Source organism: Salvelinus namaycush, chromosome 36 (assembly GCF_016432855.1).
Source record: "Salvelinus namaycush isolate Seneca chromosome 36, SaNama_1.0, whole genome shotgun sequence".
Taxonomy (NCBI): domain Eukaryota; kingdom Metazoa; phylum Chordata; class Actinopteri; order Salmoniformes; family Salmonidae; genus Salvelinus; species Salvelinus namaycush.
In genome coordinates, this window is record NC_052342.1 from 11298553 (window position 1) to 11315450 (window position 16898).

General features: G+C 42.3%; 1 protein-coding gene across 1 annotated transcript in view; it reads left to right on the forward strand.

Annotated features, from left to right (window-relative positions):
* Positions 1–16242, forward strand: part of LOC120030318 (inactive ubiquitin carboxyl-terminal hydrolase 53-like) — a 45852-nt gene extending 29610 nt beyond the window's left edge. Inside the window, exons 12-16 of the mRNA XM_038975677.1 lie at positions 1810–2623; positions 3786–3853; positions 11146–11212; positions 11427–12208; positions 12453–16242. Of these exons, the coding sequence (XP_038831605.1) occupies positions 1810–2623; positions 3786–3853; positions 11146–11212; positions 11427–12208; positions 12453–12529 (1808 nt within the window). The 3' untranslated portion in view covers positions 12530–16242. The remainder of the gene's footprint in view (positions 1–1809; positions 2624–3785; positions 3854–11145; positions 11213–11426; positions 12209–12452) is intronic.
* Positions 16243–16898: the final 656 nt, after the last annotated feature.

Consider the following 16898-nt stretch of genomic DNA (forward strand, 5'->3'; position numbering starts at 1 on the left):
GCCTGCAGGTGTGTTGGGTCATTGTCCTGTTGAATAACAAATGATAGTCCCACTAAGTGCAAACCAGGTGGGATGGCGTATCGCTGCAGAATGCTGTGGTAGCCATGCTAGTTAAGTGTGCTTGAATTCTAAATAAATTGCTGACAGTATCACCAGCGAAGGACCATCACACCACCTCCATGCTTCACGGTGGGAACCACACATGCGGAGATCATCCGTTCGTCTACTCTGTCTCACAAAGACACGGCGGTTGAAACCAAAAATCTCAAATTTGGACTCATCAGACCAAAGGACAGATTTCTACCGGTCTAATGTCTATTGCGCATGTTTCTTGGCCCAAGCAAGTCTCTTCTTCTTGTTGGTGTTCTTTAGTAGTGGTTTCTTTTCAGCAATTCCATCATGAAGGCCTGATTCACGCAGTCTCCTCTGAACAGTTGATGTTGTGTCTGTTACTTGAACTCTGAAGCATTTATTTGGGCTGCAATCTGAGGCTCTAATGAACTTGTCCTCTGCGGCAAAGGTAACTCAGGGTCTTCCTTTCCTGATGCGGTCCTAATTAGAGCCAGTTTCATCATAGCGCTTGATGGTTTTTGCGACTGCACTTGAATAAACGTTTTTATAGTTCTTGACATTTTCACATTGACTGACCTTCATGTCTCAAAGTAATGATGGACTGTCATTTATCTTTGCTTGTTTGAGCTGTTATTGCCATAATATGGACTTGGCCTTTTACCAAATAGGGCTGTATTCTACCCCTACCTTGTCACAACACAACTGATTGGCTCAAAGGCATTAAGGAAAGAAATTCCAATAATTTACTTTTTACAAGGTACTCCTGTTAATTGAAATGCATTCCAGGTGACTACCTCATGAAGCTGGTTTAGAGAATGCCAAGAGTGTGCAAAGCTATCATCAAGGCAAAGGGTGGCTACTTTGAAGAATCTCAAATATAAAATAGATTTGGAGTTGTTTAACACTTTCAAAGAAAGTTTTTTTGTTTTTTGATGTGTTCACTATTATTCTACAATGTAGAAAATAGTAAAAATAAAGAAAACCCATTGAATGAGTAAGTGTGTCCAAACTTGACTGGTACTGTATGTCCCTACAGTAAACTTCACCACAAGCCCATTGTTCACATCCTACACTACGCCCCTACTGTCTTCCTTAGCAAACCCTGTGTCTTGGGTTGGAATGGCATTGAAAGTCAGTTGCTGCACTTGGCAACGTGTCACAATCTACTGGCATTTGGCATTACAGGCGGCAGTTTGGATACTACGCCAGCTCGAGTGCAATGTTGGAATCAGAATTAGCCCTGCAAAAAAACTCAACCAGAAAAGGTTATTTAGACCATTAAACCACCCACTTCTCTCCTCCCACCCTACTTTGGCCTCAGATTAATTGATGGGGTTTTGTTTGCATCATCTTTTCCGTCAAGCCTTGGCGTAATGTCACCCAACGTGTTTATTTTTTCCCACTGTTTATTTTTTCCCATTTTGTAAGAAAAACACGATAATTTAATGTCATATAGAATAATAACTTCTTGCAATGAAGCTCCAAATAGGTTTTGCTAGATGCTTTCTACCTCATTCTAGCCTACAAGCAAGAACAGCAGCTTAAGCTCTAGGGTAAATTATCTTGATTGTTTTTTCCTTCATATATGTACAGCAAAACCTGTAGAAAAAGCTTTTCCACATCCTCTTAAGTAGCAGACGTACCTCTAGGACAATGTCCTTACAAAACATGTACCCACACACTGCACATATCCTCCTAAACCACTTGAACAAATTCTCATAAAATCCTTTCATTCAGATCCAATCCCAGAGAGGTACTCACGCTCCGCCTCCCCACCGGAGAATGGCTTCAAGCAGTACCTGGATACGCACCTGTACGCCAGCCAGGGCAAAGGGCCCACCAAGACAGAGAGGACCCCCCACTTTGGTGGCAGGTCCTCCTCACACGAGGGGCCTCCTCGCTCCCACTCCAGGGTCCAGGTACAACCAGCCCCTCCCAGCAGTAGGGGCTTCGGTGGCGGCCATTACAGCCGGAGACTGGAGCAGCTCTCCAACGGCTATGACACAGACAGCAGCCGGGAGGGCAGCCGTAATGACAACTCCAGCTCCAGCAGCAGCAGTAGTAGCAGCAGGCCCAGTCGGCCATGGAAGCCCATGCGTGAGGTGCTAAACGTGGATAGTGTGATAAGCGGTGGTAGTGGTGGTGGTGGAGGGGGTCACGAGCGCCGGCAGCACAGCCCCCACCGGAGACCTTCCAGCCAGGAGAGGACGTCACACCCCAACGAAAAAGACAGGGACCGGGACTTCACATGGGGTGGGCGTGAAGAGCACAAGCCCAAGAGCCTGATGACCATCTATGAGGATGAGCAGCGTCCTGAAACGGGCGGCAGCCGCAGTTCGGTGGAGTCGGAGGGCAAGGACAGGTCAAAGGGCACCACTGTGATGGCAGACACACTAAAGGTGCGCAGCGACAACTGGAAGATCCAGCGCACAGAGTCAGGATACGAGAGCAGCGAGCGGCTTAGCAACGGCTCGGCCAACCTGGACTCACCCGTGGTGGAGAACTTTATGTCCAAAGAGCTGAGGCCCATACCTGAGGTACACCTGACAAGGTAAACAGGAGTGTTATTTTTTGTCTCAAACAGTTCCAAGTCAAACGCTGTCGCTGCCTTCCTCCAGCTATAATCTCTTTGTCACTCGTGTTATGATTCGACTGAGAGTCAAAATCGCTGCCATTTCTGAATAATTAAACGGTGAAAACAACTCATTCTAAAAATAGAGTAAGAGATTTTTTACGTAAGTACACATGGAGCAGAATCTGCCAACGTTATTGTACTAGGGTCGTCATTTGTCGTCTCGGCAGGGTGTCGTGTTTGGCGATGATCCCAACTAGCTGACGACTGCTCTCCTCCCAAGAGGGACAGCCAGTCAATGGCCGAAACAGGTCTAACCAGTGCAAGCCAATGTCTCCTGACAGTGGTGTTTCCATTATAACAACATAGTTAAATATGTTAATTCATCCCAATGTATATAACAAACATTAATATACAATATAAATACATTGCTCAATATGTTGGGAGTGAATAATGATCTGTTTTTTAATGAGTCAGTATTAAGACTATGGGTCTTAATGACTACCGGTAGTATTAATTTCTATTTAACATTCTATTGAACTGTTGGAGCTAGTAACATAAGCATTTTGCTGCACTTGCTATAACAAATGCAAATCTGTGTACACCACCAATAAACTTTGATTTGATAATGACTATATAGAAATCCATGTACAAATCTGTAAGTGGAATCTCACTAAGGCTTTAATATAGATCATCTCTTTAGATCTCTGAACTTCATTGCTAGTTGATTTTAAGAGGTGATAGTGAAACTGTATCTAAACACTGTAGCTATTGTATTGGCATCCTACGATTCAGTGCTCCACTGCTGGGCACAATAAGTATTGACTTTTGTCAGTCTCCCGAATTCATCAATGCACCAGCCGAGAAGAGAAATGGATGTGAGCCATACATTTACCAAAAGAAAAAAGCTGTTTTTGGTGGATTAGTATCGTATAACTCCACAATAAATCATATACAGAACAAAGTAGTATGGAGTAAAGTGGATTTCCGTGTTTACGCTAGCAGTTTAGATCCAACTTAATCTCTTTAAAAGGTCAGTTGGGGGGAAAACCTGCATGCGGAGAGACACCATACAAAGGGACATGCATAGAAAGGCCGTTGTCATGTGGCGTCAGCGTTTGACTCAATTTGTATATTTCAGGGACCCTTTCTCTCACCGGAGAGGTGACGACTCCAAGGCCCACATCTTGCACTCCTCCTTCTCCTATGGTAAGTACTACAGGGTAAAGTTTCCCCTAGGTACAGATCTAGGATCAGCTTCACCTCCCCCAATCCAAACCTTAACTATTAGTGGAGAAAATGCAACACACTCCCAATATCATTATCTAGGGGCAACTTCATCCCACTCCATGGTGGTAAGTAACTTATGCTGCTTTTTGACTGACACCGATGTTAGACTGGTGTATACACACTGATGTTATTCTAAGGAAATTGTGTTAAACATTGGGGTTAATCCTTTGTGGAAATTCGCCGTTAGTTGTCCTGCCTCCCATGATGTTTTGTGCCAGTTACCTTTCGGCCCTCACTCCTTATTTGTTTTGCTTGTTTGTAAGTTCTCAGAAAAGCCAAAGCATCTGGCAAAATCCTCACTTTACACCCCATCTTGTCGTATTGTCCTTTGCCCAAAGCATAAACACTCAAAAAATATGAAATGAGGCAGCTGTGCTAATTTTGAGTCAATATTTTGGCTACCTGGATGAGATCTCATCTAGACTAAATGTATTATTGTGTAGACGATGGGGGGGGGGGGGGGGGGGGGAATAGGCAGCTGAAACTTTCCGATGGTAGGAAATATACTTTCCTGTCAGTCGCTTAACCCAATGTGTCTGATATGGAGGGAAAATAGACTCTGGTGCGGTCATTATCAGAGAATGATAATCTTTGTCATTATGTGCTTCAGAAGTTAAATTGTTTTGCCCCCCGAGATGTTTATTGTGCAGTATAAAGTCTAGAGATATTAAGAAACACCACTCTGTAATTTCCTTGATTTATGGTCCCATCAGTTGTGCTAAGGTTAGAGCCCAATGGTGGCGATTTGTTATGGAAGTACACGTGGGATTGGTTTCTCATTTACTCGACCGGTCCTTTTCCAGAGCAAAGTTCATGTGTGCTTTGCAGTGCACAGAGAGTAATATGATGTGTTCTGCCCTGAACAATGCATGTATGAGCCTGAAAAGTGGTAAGGAGAGGGGTGAATATCAATGTATCCGGTATTTTAACACTTAACCCTTAATTTGCAAGGTCATTTTTAACACTTAACACCTAGGCACCCAGTTTCAAAGAGAAGTGGAACAAATCTTACAAACGAATCAATAACTCCTGTGTCTGATTGAAGGCAACAAGCTTTTAGTACAAAAAACAAATAAATACAAGTCAGATTTACAACTAGCTATTTTACCCCCCAGACAAGATAGAGGGAGATTAGTTGATATGAATAGCAGCAGGAGGGCTCTCCGCTCGGCCACCCCTCACATACTGTATCTGTTTTTCATCACGTTCCCACTGTCTGAACCATCCATTCCAAGAGAGAAAAATAGATTTGTTTTGTAATGCTCCAATCTACGTCAGCCCTTTTAAACACCCGTCACCGATTCTCAGAATTGTCTGTGGAGTTTGTCCTTACAGAGCAGGAATGATGAGCGAGCTCATGGGGGCCTCCCAGCTGTGCCCAGCCGGGCAGAAAATGCCATGACCCGGCTTGTCAGAAGGTGGCATTCACACACACATAAATAAAATGCCATTTTCTGTGGCACCACACTTTTCCCCCTCCCCTCCTTTTATTTTGTCCTTTCTTCTCAATAACAACAAATGGGGTGAATCTGAGGTCTCAAACATCAGTGTTTAGAACAGCGGGACGGTGGGTTGGTTTTACGTAAGTCTGGTGAGCTGACTAATCGAAGCGGAAAAGGGTTGTGTTTTATGTCTGGCCTGTGAGCGTCTGTGTGTGCAGAGCAGAGCAATCCATGTGGAAACACTCCCTGGCAAGGAAACAAACACTTTTGAAGCCTTGATGTATTTATGACTGCTGCGATTTCTGATCCCCCTTAGGTAATTTTTTTCTGGATCTGTCATTTTGAGCAGTTTGATTTAAAACAGTGGGGATCAATTAAATCGTATTTTAATGCCTTCACAACTGTATTAGCTTATTGCACACACAGTAGGTCTACAAGAGAATCAATTTATTTCATTGTTCGGGCACCACTTTGATTGATTGCTGTGTTCTTGGCTTCCGTTGATATTTAATCTGTAACGAAATGTCAGATCTTTCTAATTTTCCAACTATTTATATGATAACTTTTTAGGAAGGCTGACTTGTTGATAACCTGAGTGTTCGATATTTGAGTCACCCTATTTGAGCCAGGGCTGTTGCCTCTACTCCCCGCCATTTGCAAATTGTATTGACAAGCTCCAGCAAATGTTTTTGAATTCAATTTGGCAGGAGTTCAGCTGTGAGCCCGGGCTGCGCTGCAGATTCCAGAGGTCCATTAGAGGCTAAAATACTTTTTAAGATCAAAGCTGGCCAGGATTCAGTACAGACGTAAATAGTAAACACCATTTTATAAACAACAAACCTTTGTTTTGTCTGGATATAATGTTATGTCTACAAACAACAGTCATAAAAGTAGAGAATATGGATGTTATGTCTAGATCTCTTCTGGAACAGCCGTCCAGACTTTGCCCACCTAAATGACAACGTTACATTGTGTTTTTGTTGCCGAGATGCCAGCCTAACCACAGGGTGCTAAAATGTATAGAATGCCTTTAGAGAAGGCATTCTGTCTGTGTGAGGGCTTCGAAAGGTCAAGGCTGCTGGGAGATGGGTGGAAAGTCCAGCCGCTTCAAACGGCTGTATCCAAGCAGTAAATCATGCCATCGCTTGATTTACTCCGATTGGCTCCCGTGGTTCCCCAGACACTCGTCTGGAGGCATAGACACACACTCGGCCGTGCTAATTTCTTGTTTTGCTATCGTGTTAGCACAACATCGCTAACACTTACTGAATATGACCCCCCCCCTTCTCCTTCCTCAGAATATCAACCTGTTTCATTCACAATGAAAGCCATATTGTGCAGTGTCAAACTACACCAAATGAACACCTACATGCACCAACCTCTGTCACCAAGACACAAACTGTCTCTATTTATCAAGGCTGACAAATTATTGCTATATAGGTGTTAATTTGTCTGTGAAAGACAGAATGTTTTGAGCAAACAACAATTTTATAATATTAAAGGGGGATACCTAGTCAGTTGTACAACTGAATGCCTTCAGCTGAAATGTGTCTTCCGCGTTTAACCCAACCCCTCTGAATGAAGTTAACGTCGTTGTGTTCAAGCATTTGTGGTGGCGTGTATTAGTGTGTCTAAGACTTAAGGCATGCCTTTGTGTGTGTGCGCCCACTGCTTTTGAGAGCACGCCTTGGCTCTGCTGCCTCCGCCTGTTTAGATGGAAAGAGTGCCTTTGGCTCCCAATGGGTAACCAAGCACAACCAAAGCATTTCCATGTTCTCAAAAGCTTAATAGGACTCTTCTGCATATTAATTTCAAACAATTATCCAGTCATGTAAGCTACCAAATCTCTCACATTTTAATGAAGATAGTAAATAGATAAACCTATATTAAATTCATGGAAATTATTGACATGAAGCAGATTCCGAGAAGGATTTCTTTCTCAGTCCTGTGTTATGTTACTGTACTTTGGTCTAATGTGCATCCAAAATGACACCCTGTTCCCTATACAGTGCACTTCTTTTGACCAGAGCTCTATGGGCCCCGTTCAAAAGTAGTGGAATATTTAGGGAATAGGGTGGCATTTGGGACGAAATCTATGACTCAGCGAGTTGGGAGCTGGGTTGTAATGCTCCCACGCTCCCAGGCTTAGAAAGCCCATTGACACCACTTAACAAGCCTGTGACTGATGTGTTAAACTTCATGTTAATGCCCTGGGATAGAGTCCAAATTTATATTGCACCTTTCGGCTTGATGTTCTCAGACTGGGGTCCTATCAGCACTCCCATAAGCCATACCGAGTGGGTGGATTATGTTGAGTGATGAGACGATTTAATAAAAAAAAGTGTCAATATTTTCAATATTCAACAATATGAACAGGCATTGGGGTTACTAACTATTGTATTTATGAAATTCGTAATGACTTTGAAATGAATAATTGGTTAAATTGTCAGCATTTTAACAAACTGTCTGCCTAAGTAAATGTGGAGTTGACACCCCAGAGAACTGATCGATTAATTTAAAAGTGTGAATTTGTGCAACGTGAAAGTTCATTCGCTTGTGAGATCTGATATCTTTGGATCCCTGCCATCCACACCAGCTTGAGCTACATCCCTCTGATCAGTGTCTTATCCAGTTTCAAGCTGGAAAAGGAACTATCTTTAGATGTCAATAAATACTCTCGACAGCTTTTGGGTCCTCTGATTACTCAGATGTACCATCAGATCGAATTTAAACTTGTCAAAAGGCTCTACATTTTTTTGCCATGGTTCTCTTTTACTCCTCCCCATAATTGATTCGCACGAAAACTGAATAGGTAGTGTGAATGCAAGTATGATTGATGTCAAGGAATTTGAAGGACTGCAGATCAGCAGAAAACCCTGAGCTCTACAAATCTTGACTCGGCAATCTTGAAATTGAAACGTCTGAAGTTGTTTCATTTAGTTGCTTCAACACAGCTATTTAACACGTTCAAAAAGCTCTTAAATTCTGCTTTTATAATTTTTCATAACTGGGAGAGGTTGGAGTTTGTGACACCACGTGAGATATTTGGTAAGTAACCTGAAGCTCCTATATAGATGCTGAGCTATGATCATAGAGCTTTGAAACAATGTGATTGGTAAGATGTTGATTTGATTGACAGGTGTCCTTTCGACTGCTCAGGATAGTCCCATTCACTGAAATGGGATCAGTGGCATCAGTGATTTTCGTCCACAGAAACAGTATCTTCGTATTAAAATCACCACTGGAACACTAAATATTATGTACACAAACACCAGAGGCCATATTCTATCAAAGACAGTAACGCTGGGTGTACACTACATGATTTTGGCCCCGATTTGGCTGTCCCAAACGGGTTTTTGAGATCGGAGACAATGTCGTTGCCCACTCTCGAGCAGAAGCGACGACTACTACTAGTATGCATTCACAAGCAATGTTATTCAGTTCAAAATTTTGGCTAGATATTTAAACTCTGTATGGCAAGCGTGAATGTCTGACTGAAAACATTTATGAGGCTGCTTTTGAGCCACAGCTCGTTTTTTAATTAAAAACATTAATAGAATTACAATTATTATTCATAATACAAAAATCAACTTACATTGCTACATCAAACATGTCTAATAAAACAAAACACAGGTATTAACAAGAAAATACTCAAACATACAAAAAATATCAATAAAATAATACAAAAAATAAACAATTTTAGTGCAATTGTATTCACTCTGAAAAAATCTAATTATAATGATTCAGGAAGATGTTATTCTTGTTATTGTTCACTAGGGCCACAGCTCGTTCTAGCTACGTTAACAATCTAATGACATCATCACATTGTTTTCGCAAGAGAGCATGGTATGGAGAATCCTCACGACCACGTGAAGAATCTTGGAGTGTGTGACACCCATTTCTACCAGATCGTTTAGTGTGCGCACCACTACGTTGGCAAGACAACAAAAAAACTACAGGAAAGACGGTCGTTAAATGTGAGCGGCTCAGCGATGTTAGGATTTTGAAAGTAGTGTACACCTGGCATAACTGGGTTTCAAAGTGTGTGCTCTTTTGGATTAATCCAGTAAAACACATTTATTTTTACAGTGTTGAACCAAAGAAGCATATTCAAAATATGCTTTCTCGTTGTGCGGAAATATGTATTTTTCTTACTGCAGAAACCGTATTATCGGTTTTGATTCATAGGGACACAAGCTTATCCATTTTGTTTCTTATGGCAGCATTAGCAACTTAACGCCACTGTTAGCCACACAGTTTCTGAACTATACTGTTGAACTTGTTGTGCCCCTAAGTGCGAAGAGATGGAACAATAACACATGACTTTGTTAATGCACCGTATTACAGAGGTATACATCAATTAAGTTGTTGGTCTCTAATGCTTATAGTTGTAAAACTATCAGAGTGACCCCAACTCTGCCATTAACCACTTAAGAGATTATTCAACCATCGATTTGATGGTAATCGGATTGCCGGTGTCTGAACCATTTTGGGATCTGGTTAGAGGCATTTCTCTAACCGGAGAGCCGCAGCTGCCTTGCTCTTTGTTACACAACAGCAATGCTCCCCAGTCCCTCTGGTTCTCTCGGCAACAGCCGACACGACACGACTGTAAAGAAGAGAGGATTTGCTACGGTAAGAAGCAATGTAGTGGAGGGCTGTAAACTGCAACCCACTTTGTTTTCGTATTGATATTGTTATGGTTGCGTGCCAAAATTGAAAATGAATAGCATCAAATTGAGAATCGCCACACGGACTTAGCGACATAAAAGCACGCAGCGTTGAGAGGGAGAGAAAAAAAGTCAGATCCCAGCGTAATAAATGCATGCCAGCTGAAGGGTTTTAGCCAGCAATGCTCCTGCGGAGAGCACAAAAAAAAGGAAAAGGTGAGAGGGTGAAAGCCGAGTATGCTTACACATCACAGACAGCCTAAGCCGTATAAAATGATGCACATTTTTCAACCATAAACTTTTAGCCACACTTCCTGTGAGAGCCCAAGGGCCTTAGAGGTTATATTGACACACGTCTCTTTGCAATGACATGAAAGGTAAACATGACATGGCCCGACTTTCTTGCCCTAGTTTCTTTTAATCGTGGTCATGCCCTTCTCTGCAACTGTCCCACTACCACTGATGGCTCCCTATTTAATCTGCTTGTCACTTGCTTTGTTGACATAGCTCACTGGGTCAGGCTCTGCCACTGGTGCCTAAATCTGCAAGGTGCAGAAAGTCCAGATGCTGGGCACCCTCTGCCTGTCACACCCCCACCCCCCTCGGTTCAGGGTACGACCCTTTCCCCCTATCCCCCTCTCCCCATTGGGTTGAAGTCCTCACTTTGCATTAGCAAGAATTAGCATCATTAGCCTAAAGGCTAGCAGATTGGCCTGGGCTTTGGACTTTAGCTTTCTCTGAGGGGCCTTGGCCTCACTCATGCCGGATCAGACAGTGGTACATGGGGCCCGAAGGCACTCTACCAGACTGCCTCTCTACTTTGATGCATCCTCCCCCAGCACCGGGCTAGGCCCACAACCAAGTTAGATAACATGTCTGTGCTAGAGACAGGCAGGAAAATACTGTGAGTTTGTTCAAACATGGAATCAGAGCAGTCACAGAATTTTTTGGGGTTGTGTGTCAGTGAGGTTAAGGGTTGAAAATGTATTTTAAAAAGTAATTTTGAGTACTTGATTCGGAATAGGGCAGTCTTGTTTGTGTAGCTGTAGAAAAGTAGTAGCAATCTACAAAATCAAATGAACTTATTCTTATCTTCCAGGTGAACACCCAACAAAGTCTCCAGACCTGCAAGATGCACATCTCAAATTGAGTCCAAGATTACAAAGGTAAAGCATGGTTATTGTACTACTTACAGTTGAGTGAAAGGGTTGTTTCTTTGATTATTTGATCTGTAAACTGGATATAGAGTAAAGATTCCAAAGATTGGTCTCTGCTATTCACCCATTTTGAAGTACCAGTACTGATGCTAGTGATAAAGTATGCAATCTTATTCTGGATAGACTGTTTCATTGATGTCTATTTTTTTTCTCCCTGCAACAGAAGACGAGCTTTCCGATATACGCCTGGAATTCTGGAGAGGAGGGACGGTATGGATGATGAGCAGGAGGATAAGGTCGATGGCAGCCCCAGCCCGGTCAGCCCCTTTCCCCCATACCTGGCCAAGACCAGCAGCTCTGAGTGGAACAGCTCCGACAACCTCACCGGGCCCTTCTCCGAACAGGAAGAGACCAGGCCACTGGTCCCCAGAGAACCCTCCCCCCAACCTCATTACCATAACCTAGCCCCGCCTCTCCCCCCAAAGACTTACGCCCACCGATCGACAGACCAGTCAGGCTTCCGCGCTCACCAGCTCCAAGAGCCCTCCCGGACGAGCCCCCGGAACGAGAGCAAAAATGGTCCGATCCCGTCCCTCTCCCACACCACCCTCCACAGGTGGATCGAGACGCCCCCCGAGCACAAGCTCTCGTCTGATGCAAGCTCCAAGTCAGGCTCGTCGGACCAGGACCGGAACGATCTGTCGGCCAGTGAGAGTGGAGAGGAGAGGTTCCCCAGCCCACGGCCAGGGGACGACATGGATGACCTAGACTCCCCGATCGCACGGGGGATGGTTCTCCCCATGGTCCTCCCCACCACATACTTCTCTGTGGACAACTGTATGACGGACACATACCGGGCCAAGTACCACCAGAGGTCCACCCTATACACGGACACTAAATGTGGGGAACAACACGCGTCGTCTGGTGAGAGCGACCTGGGAGATGGGTGGCTCCCCATCCCTGAGGCCCAACCTGCAGAGCCCCCCAAGAGCCGGCCTGAATTAGGTAAATGGAATTGTCTGTAGATAATTTGCCACAGGATGTGGGAAACACTTGGAGCCCTAATTGTTTGTGGTCATACCCACTTCACCATTTGTTTATTATGACCAAAGTAAAAGCATGTTCCTGCTATAGATTTGTTTGTCATCAATAAATGTTACAAAAGGACCAGAACTTTCATTAAAGTCTATTACAGTGGTGGATAGTGTTTTCTTTGTGTGTTCTAATCTATGTCTCTGGTCTTTTGCAGGTTACTCCACCAGTAAACATACTGCAAAATGGAATCCTGTAACACCCAAAGGACTTGATGAACATGGGTTTCTATGATAGAAACTCCTGTTGAAGGGCCTGGTACGAAAGCCACAGTTAAAACAATCATCTCCTCCTACAAGTTTTGAAACCTTCTTACGGTGATGCTTATTTGTACAGATCTCATATCAGAAGTCAAACATGAATCTGGAATGCCAAAGAGATTGGTAACTCCCAAAGGCAGTAACAACTAGTCTGAAGAGTACTTTTCAGTTCAGCAGTAGTCACAGGAGTCTTGCGCCACCCCTGCAGAACAGTCTTTCTGCAGAGCAATCTTAGTACCATTGTGATTGTGGCCACTAGATGGCAGCTGCAGTAATTGTGGATTTGCACAGTAGAAAGCCCCAAAAACTACCGAAAGAGGATCTAAACCTAGGATGGTTATTGGTCAACGCAGGGACCTCCTCGAACTTACTTCCAAGGTCATCCACTGAGTTGAATCACAGAATGTCTCCCACAAAGCCACTTTTCCCCTGAAGAGATTATCAAATAATATACCCGTAACAATGACAATAACCCGTCTCTAACCCATTTACAATTTACGCAGATAATCATTGGAATGTGCTTGTATTTCTTTCTGGAATTATGCTAATTTAAGTGTTATACGGTTACTGTGCTACTTCTGCCTATGTAACAATGCACAGGGTGAGGTAAATAAGCCTTGAGCAGGTTTTTAGTTTTTGGCTTCAGTGTGGATTCATTCATGGAATAAGATTTTTCAGTTTGTGGACACTAGGGCTGGCACAATTACCGTTTAACTATGTGACCAACGGTTATGGATTAAGACTGTCATGATAATAAAATAACCTTCATAACTGTAAAAAAAAAAATATATACATTTGCAAACGAACAGAAGATGGGACGGCTGGGCATTGGTGCAGTTGAGTCCCTTTCTATGGTAATATGGACTCTTAACAACGTGATGAAACTTGGTTGCTCCTTGCTGAAACAAGTAAGGTGGTGCCTATGCAACGCAGCACACATAGAAATAGAATGAATAGACCAGGCTTGGAACCTCTAATCCTGGCAATTTGACTGGTAAGCTCATGGGTACACTCAATGGCTGCCTGGTATTGTGATGCAATATTTTCAATGGTTATGTAGATTGTTCATTCAAATGTGACTCCTGCAATGAAATGTATTTTTTGTAATGTCAAGTTGAGTTGAATCAACAAATCACAACACATATTGATAGGTACTCTAGGTTGAAGATATATAATACATATATTTTTACTTCCTACTTTGCTCCTATGGGCAAAGATTGTGGATGAATGAAGGTGGTTCACTCAGGCCATTTATCATAGATTCTTTTTTTATCAGTTCCTGTCTACTTAAGGGGGTGGCTCTCCCATAGACATCAATGCAATAGCACCTGGGTCTGGTCTACTTAGTTCCTTGACTTGCATTTAAAACAAATGTGAAAGTGGGATTTCTCACTTCCTCTTCCTTCTCTGCTATGCGTACACTTGCCCCCAGTCCACCCATTATGCAATAATTGACTTGAATGGGACACCTGTTCTATTCATTCTATTTATATGGCAGCACATGCAGTCAGGAGCAGAGAAAATGTGCATCTAAAAAATATATATGATTTTTTTGGCTGTTCTAATGTTATTACAGAGACTTATTTGGCTGGCCAATTGCCGTCATTGAAAATTCCATGACCGTCACAGCCCTAGTGTACACTCGTCCATTGTTTTCGTAAGAGCCAGATGGGGAAGATTTATAAAATGATGTATTATTTTATATTTTAGAAATTAGTATAAATTATATTTTCTATAATTTAAATGATATTCTGATTTCATCTCTTCAGTTTGTGCTGGAAAGGGAACGTTTAACAATGAAGAGAAAAAAAATACTAAATCTGGATTTTTCTTTGGTGGTCTCTGAGGAGAAATATTTTGCTAGCTAAGCCAGCCATGGTTAGGCCCTCAGAAACTAGACATCTGCCATTCAACAGTGACAGGGAAATCAACTAATCACATTTTGACTGGGTAGGACCGTTTTTACAGTATTGTTTTAAACTTCCGCTTTCTCAAAGGCCTAGGACACTTCACTCCTGATAGTATGAGCAGTAGCCTGGTTTTCCCACGGTCTAGCCAGCTTTTGTTGCCGTGTGCAGTGGCTGCAGCCACAAGTTATCGAGGAGGATGTTTTTTCTGAGTTAACATCACCCTTCAATAATTTTTTTTTAACAAGAAGTTAAGTTTCACATTTTCATAGTTTGTTGAGTGTCACTTTTTTTTGCAGCTCGCGTGTTGTTAGCTATCACTTTGAAAATATGCGTGTGAAACATTGTTGCATTTCAACTTTAGATCACTGGTTACTTTGTGTTAAATATTTCTAAAAAATATATTTTGAATTTCGCGCCCTGCACTTGAAGTGGCTGTTGTCATATTGTGGCCGGCTTCGGGCTTGCAGCCATAAGAAGTTAACGTGATAAAATGTTTGCAATGGGAAGTAATAGTTGTACATTTTAATGGTTGTGTTTTTGGTTATGATTGGCGGCCTACTGACACCTTTTGATGTGTCACTTATCGCTAGGCTATTGCTGATAGTGATGCTGTTAGGCTACCATAGATTGTTTAAACTGTTGTTGTTGGTTGCATTATTCCGTGCCGGACGTGACAGCCTGATGTGTGGCTCAGGTCTGTTTGATTAATTAATGACGTCATCAAAAGCCATTGCTACTCTTGCATTAGAGCTAGTGTAAATTAAGTGTAAATGTTAACTTTTCGGGGGGGGGGGGGAGATGTTTTAACCCCAATAAAGTCCAATAGTCCCAGTTCGTAGCACTACTTTAAAATGGATCCCAAGGGTCCCCTCATGTGGCCACAGAGGCACCGGGTGTTGGGTGAATCTGTTCTGGTCCGAGGTTGAATGCGAGTAGTGATTGTTAGGAGAGAAGCGTCTCAATTCATTGGCATTGGCACAGTATGTTATCTGCCTTTTTAACTGTGTATTCACTAGGAAGCAAATGGCCGAAGTGGGGAGGGACTAACCAGACTTGTCCAATAAGAATCGCTAATTTTCGTAAACATTCGCAGCTGTGTTTTATACGTTTTCTATCCCTAGTTCGGATCGCAGTACATTGTGTCTCACACTCCTTTCCAGATATAAGCTTCTTTGTCTGCTCTTTTTAATGTTGATCCTGTCCATACTGGGTAGTATGTTAAAGGTATGTTAGGTCAAACCATGTTTCTATATATTTGTCTTCTACTCCTGGGTCAAATACATGTGTCAAATACTTTAGGTGTGTTTCATTTCGTTTTCCCCATACAATGGAACCAATAGAATTTGTTCCAAAAGTCCAAACTCCAAGCTAAATCAAGCCCATCTCAAACTGGTAAGTATTTGACATATGAATTTGACTGAGGTCTGTTGGTTTAACTCTTAAGCCTAAACCTCAAGAATGGATTGAGTAATGGATTTTAAGAGTGTCTTTATGAGGTAGAAAAGGCCTGCTTTTCCACAGGTATTGTTCTAGCTTCACCCCCAGAGATGATCACATTGGCTAGTGATGCTGTAAAAAGTTATGTTTATTATTATTTCTGTTGTCAAATATGTTTTATATATTGCTCGGCAGACTTCACTGCACAGTGCCTTTTCTATTTTTCTATGTCGAGAGGAGTTGAAATAGGAGCCATTATTTGTACAAAACTGCTTTTATAACATTTGATTTCATTTTTATTGATTAAAAATTGTTTAATAAACCATTTTATTTAACCATAGCATTGTCTACACTATTTTAAACCATGAAATTCTCACTATTTTAAGTTATTCGCATGACATCATTAATGTAAATAAAAAGCCTACTTGGGGTAAATGTAATCTCTGCAAAACAAAATCTTATGTAAAGTACTATATTTTATGGATATGTCTGTCCATGAGAGATTAGGGTAAATGCAATTGAACACCCTATATGAAGTTATACATTGTATTGTAAGAGTAAACGGGAAGCTGAGTTGTGATATATGGAGCACAAAAGGTTTAGCCATGGAGGCTTGGAAACCTGAAGCTCTGCTGCCATCTACTGCATGGAGGAGGTTATGGTACGCCACCGGATGTGGACAACATACACTGCTCAAAAAAATTAAGGGAACACTTAAACAAAACAATGTAACTCCAAGTCAATCACACTTCTGTGAAATCAAACTGTCCACTTAGGAAGCAACACTGATTGACAATTAATTTCACATGCTGTTGTGCAAATGGAATAGACAACAGGTGGAAATTATAGGCAATTAGCAAGACACCCCCAATAAAGGAGTGGTTCTGCAGGTGGTGACCACAGACCACTTCTCAGTTCCTATGCTTCCTGGCTGATGTTTTGGTCACTTTTGAATGCTGGCGGTGCTTTCACTCTAGTGGTAGCATGAGACGGAGT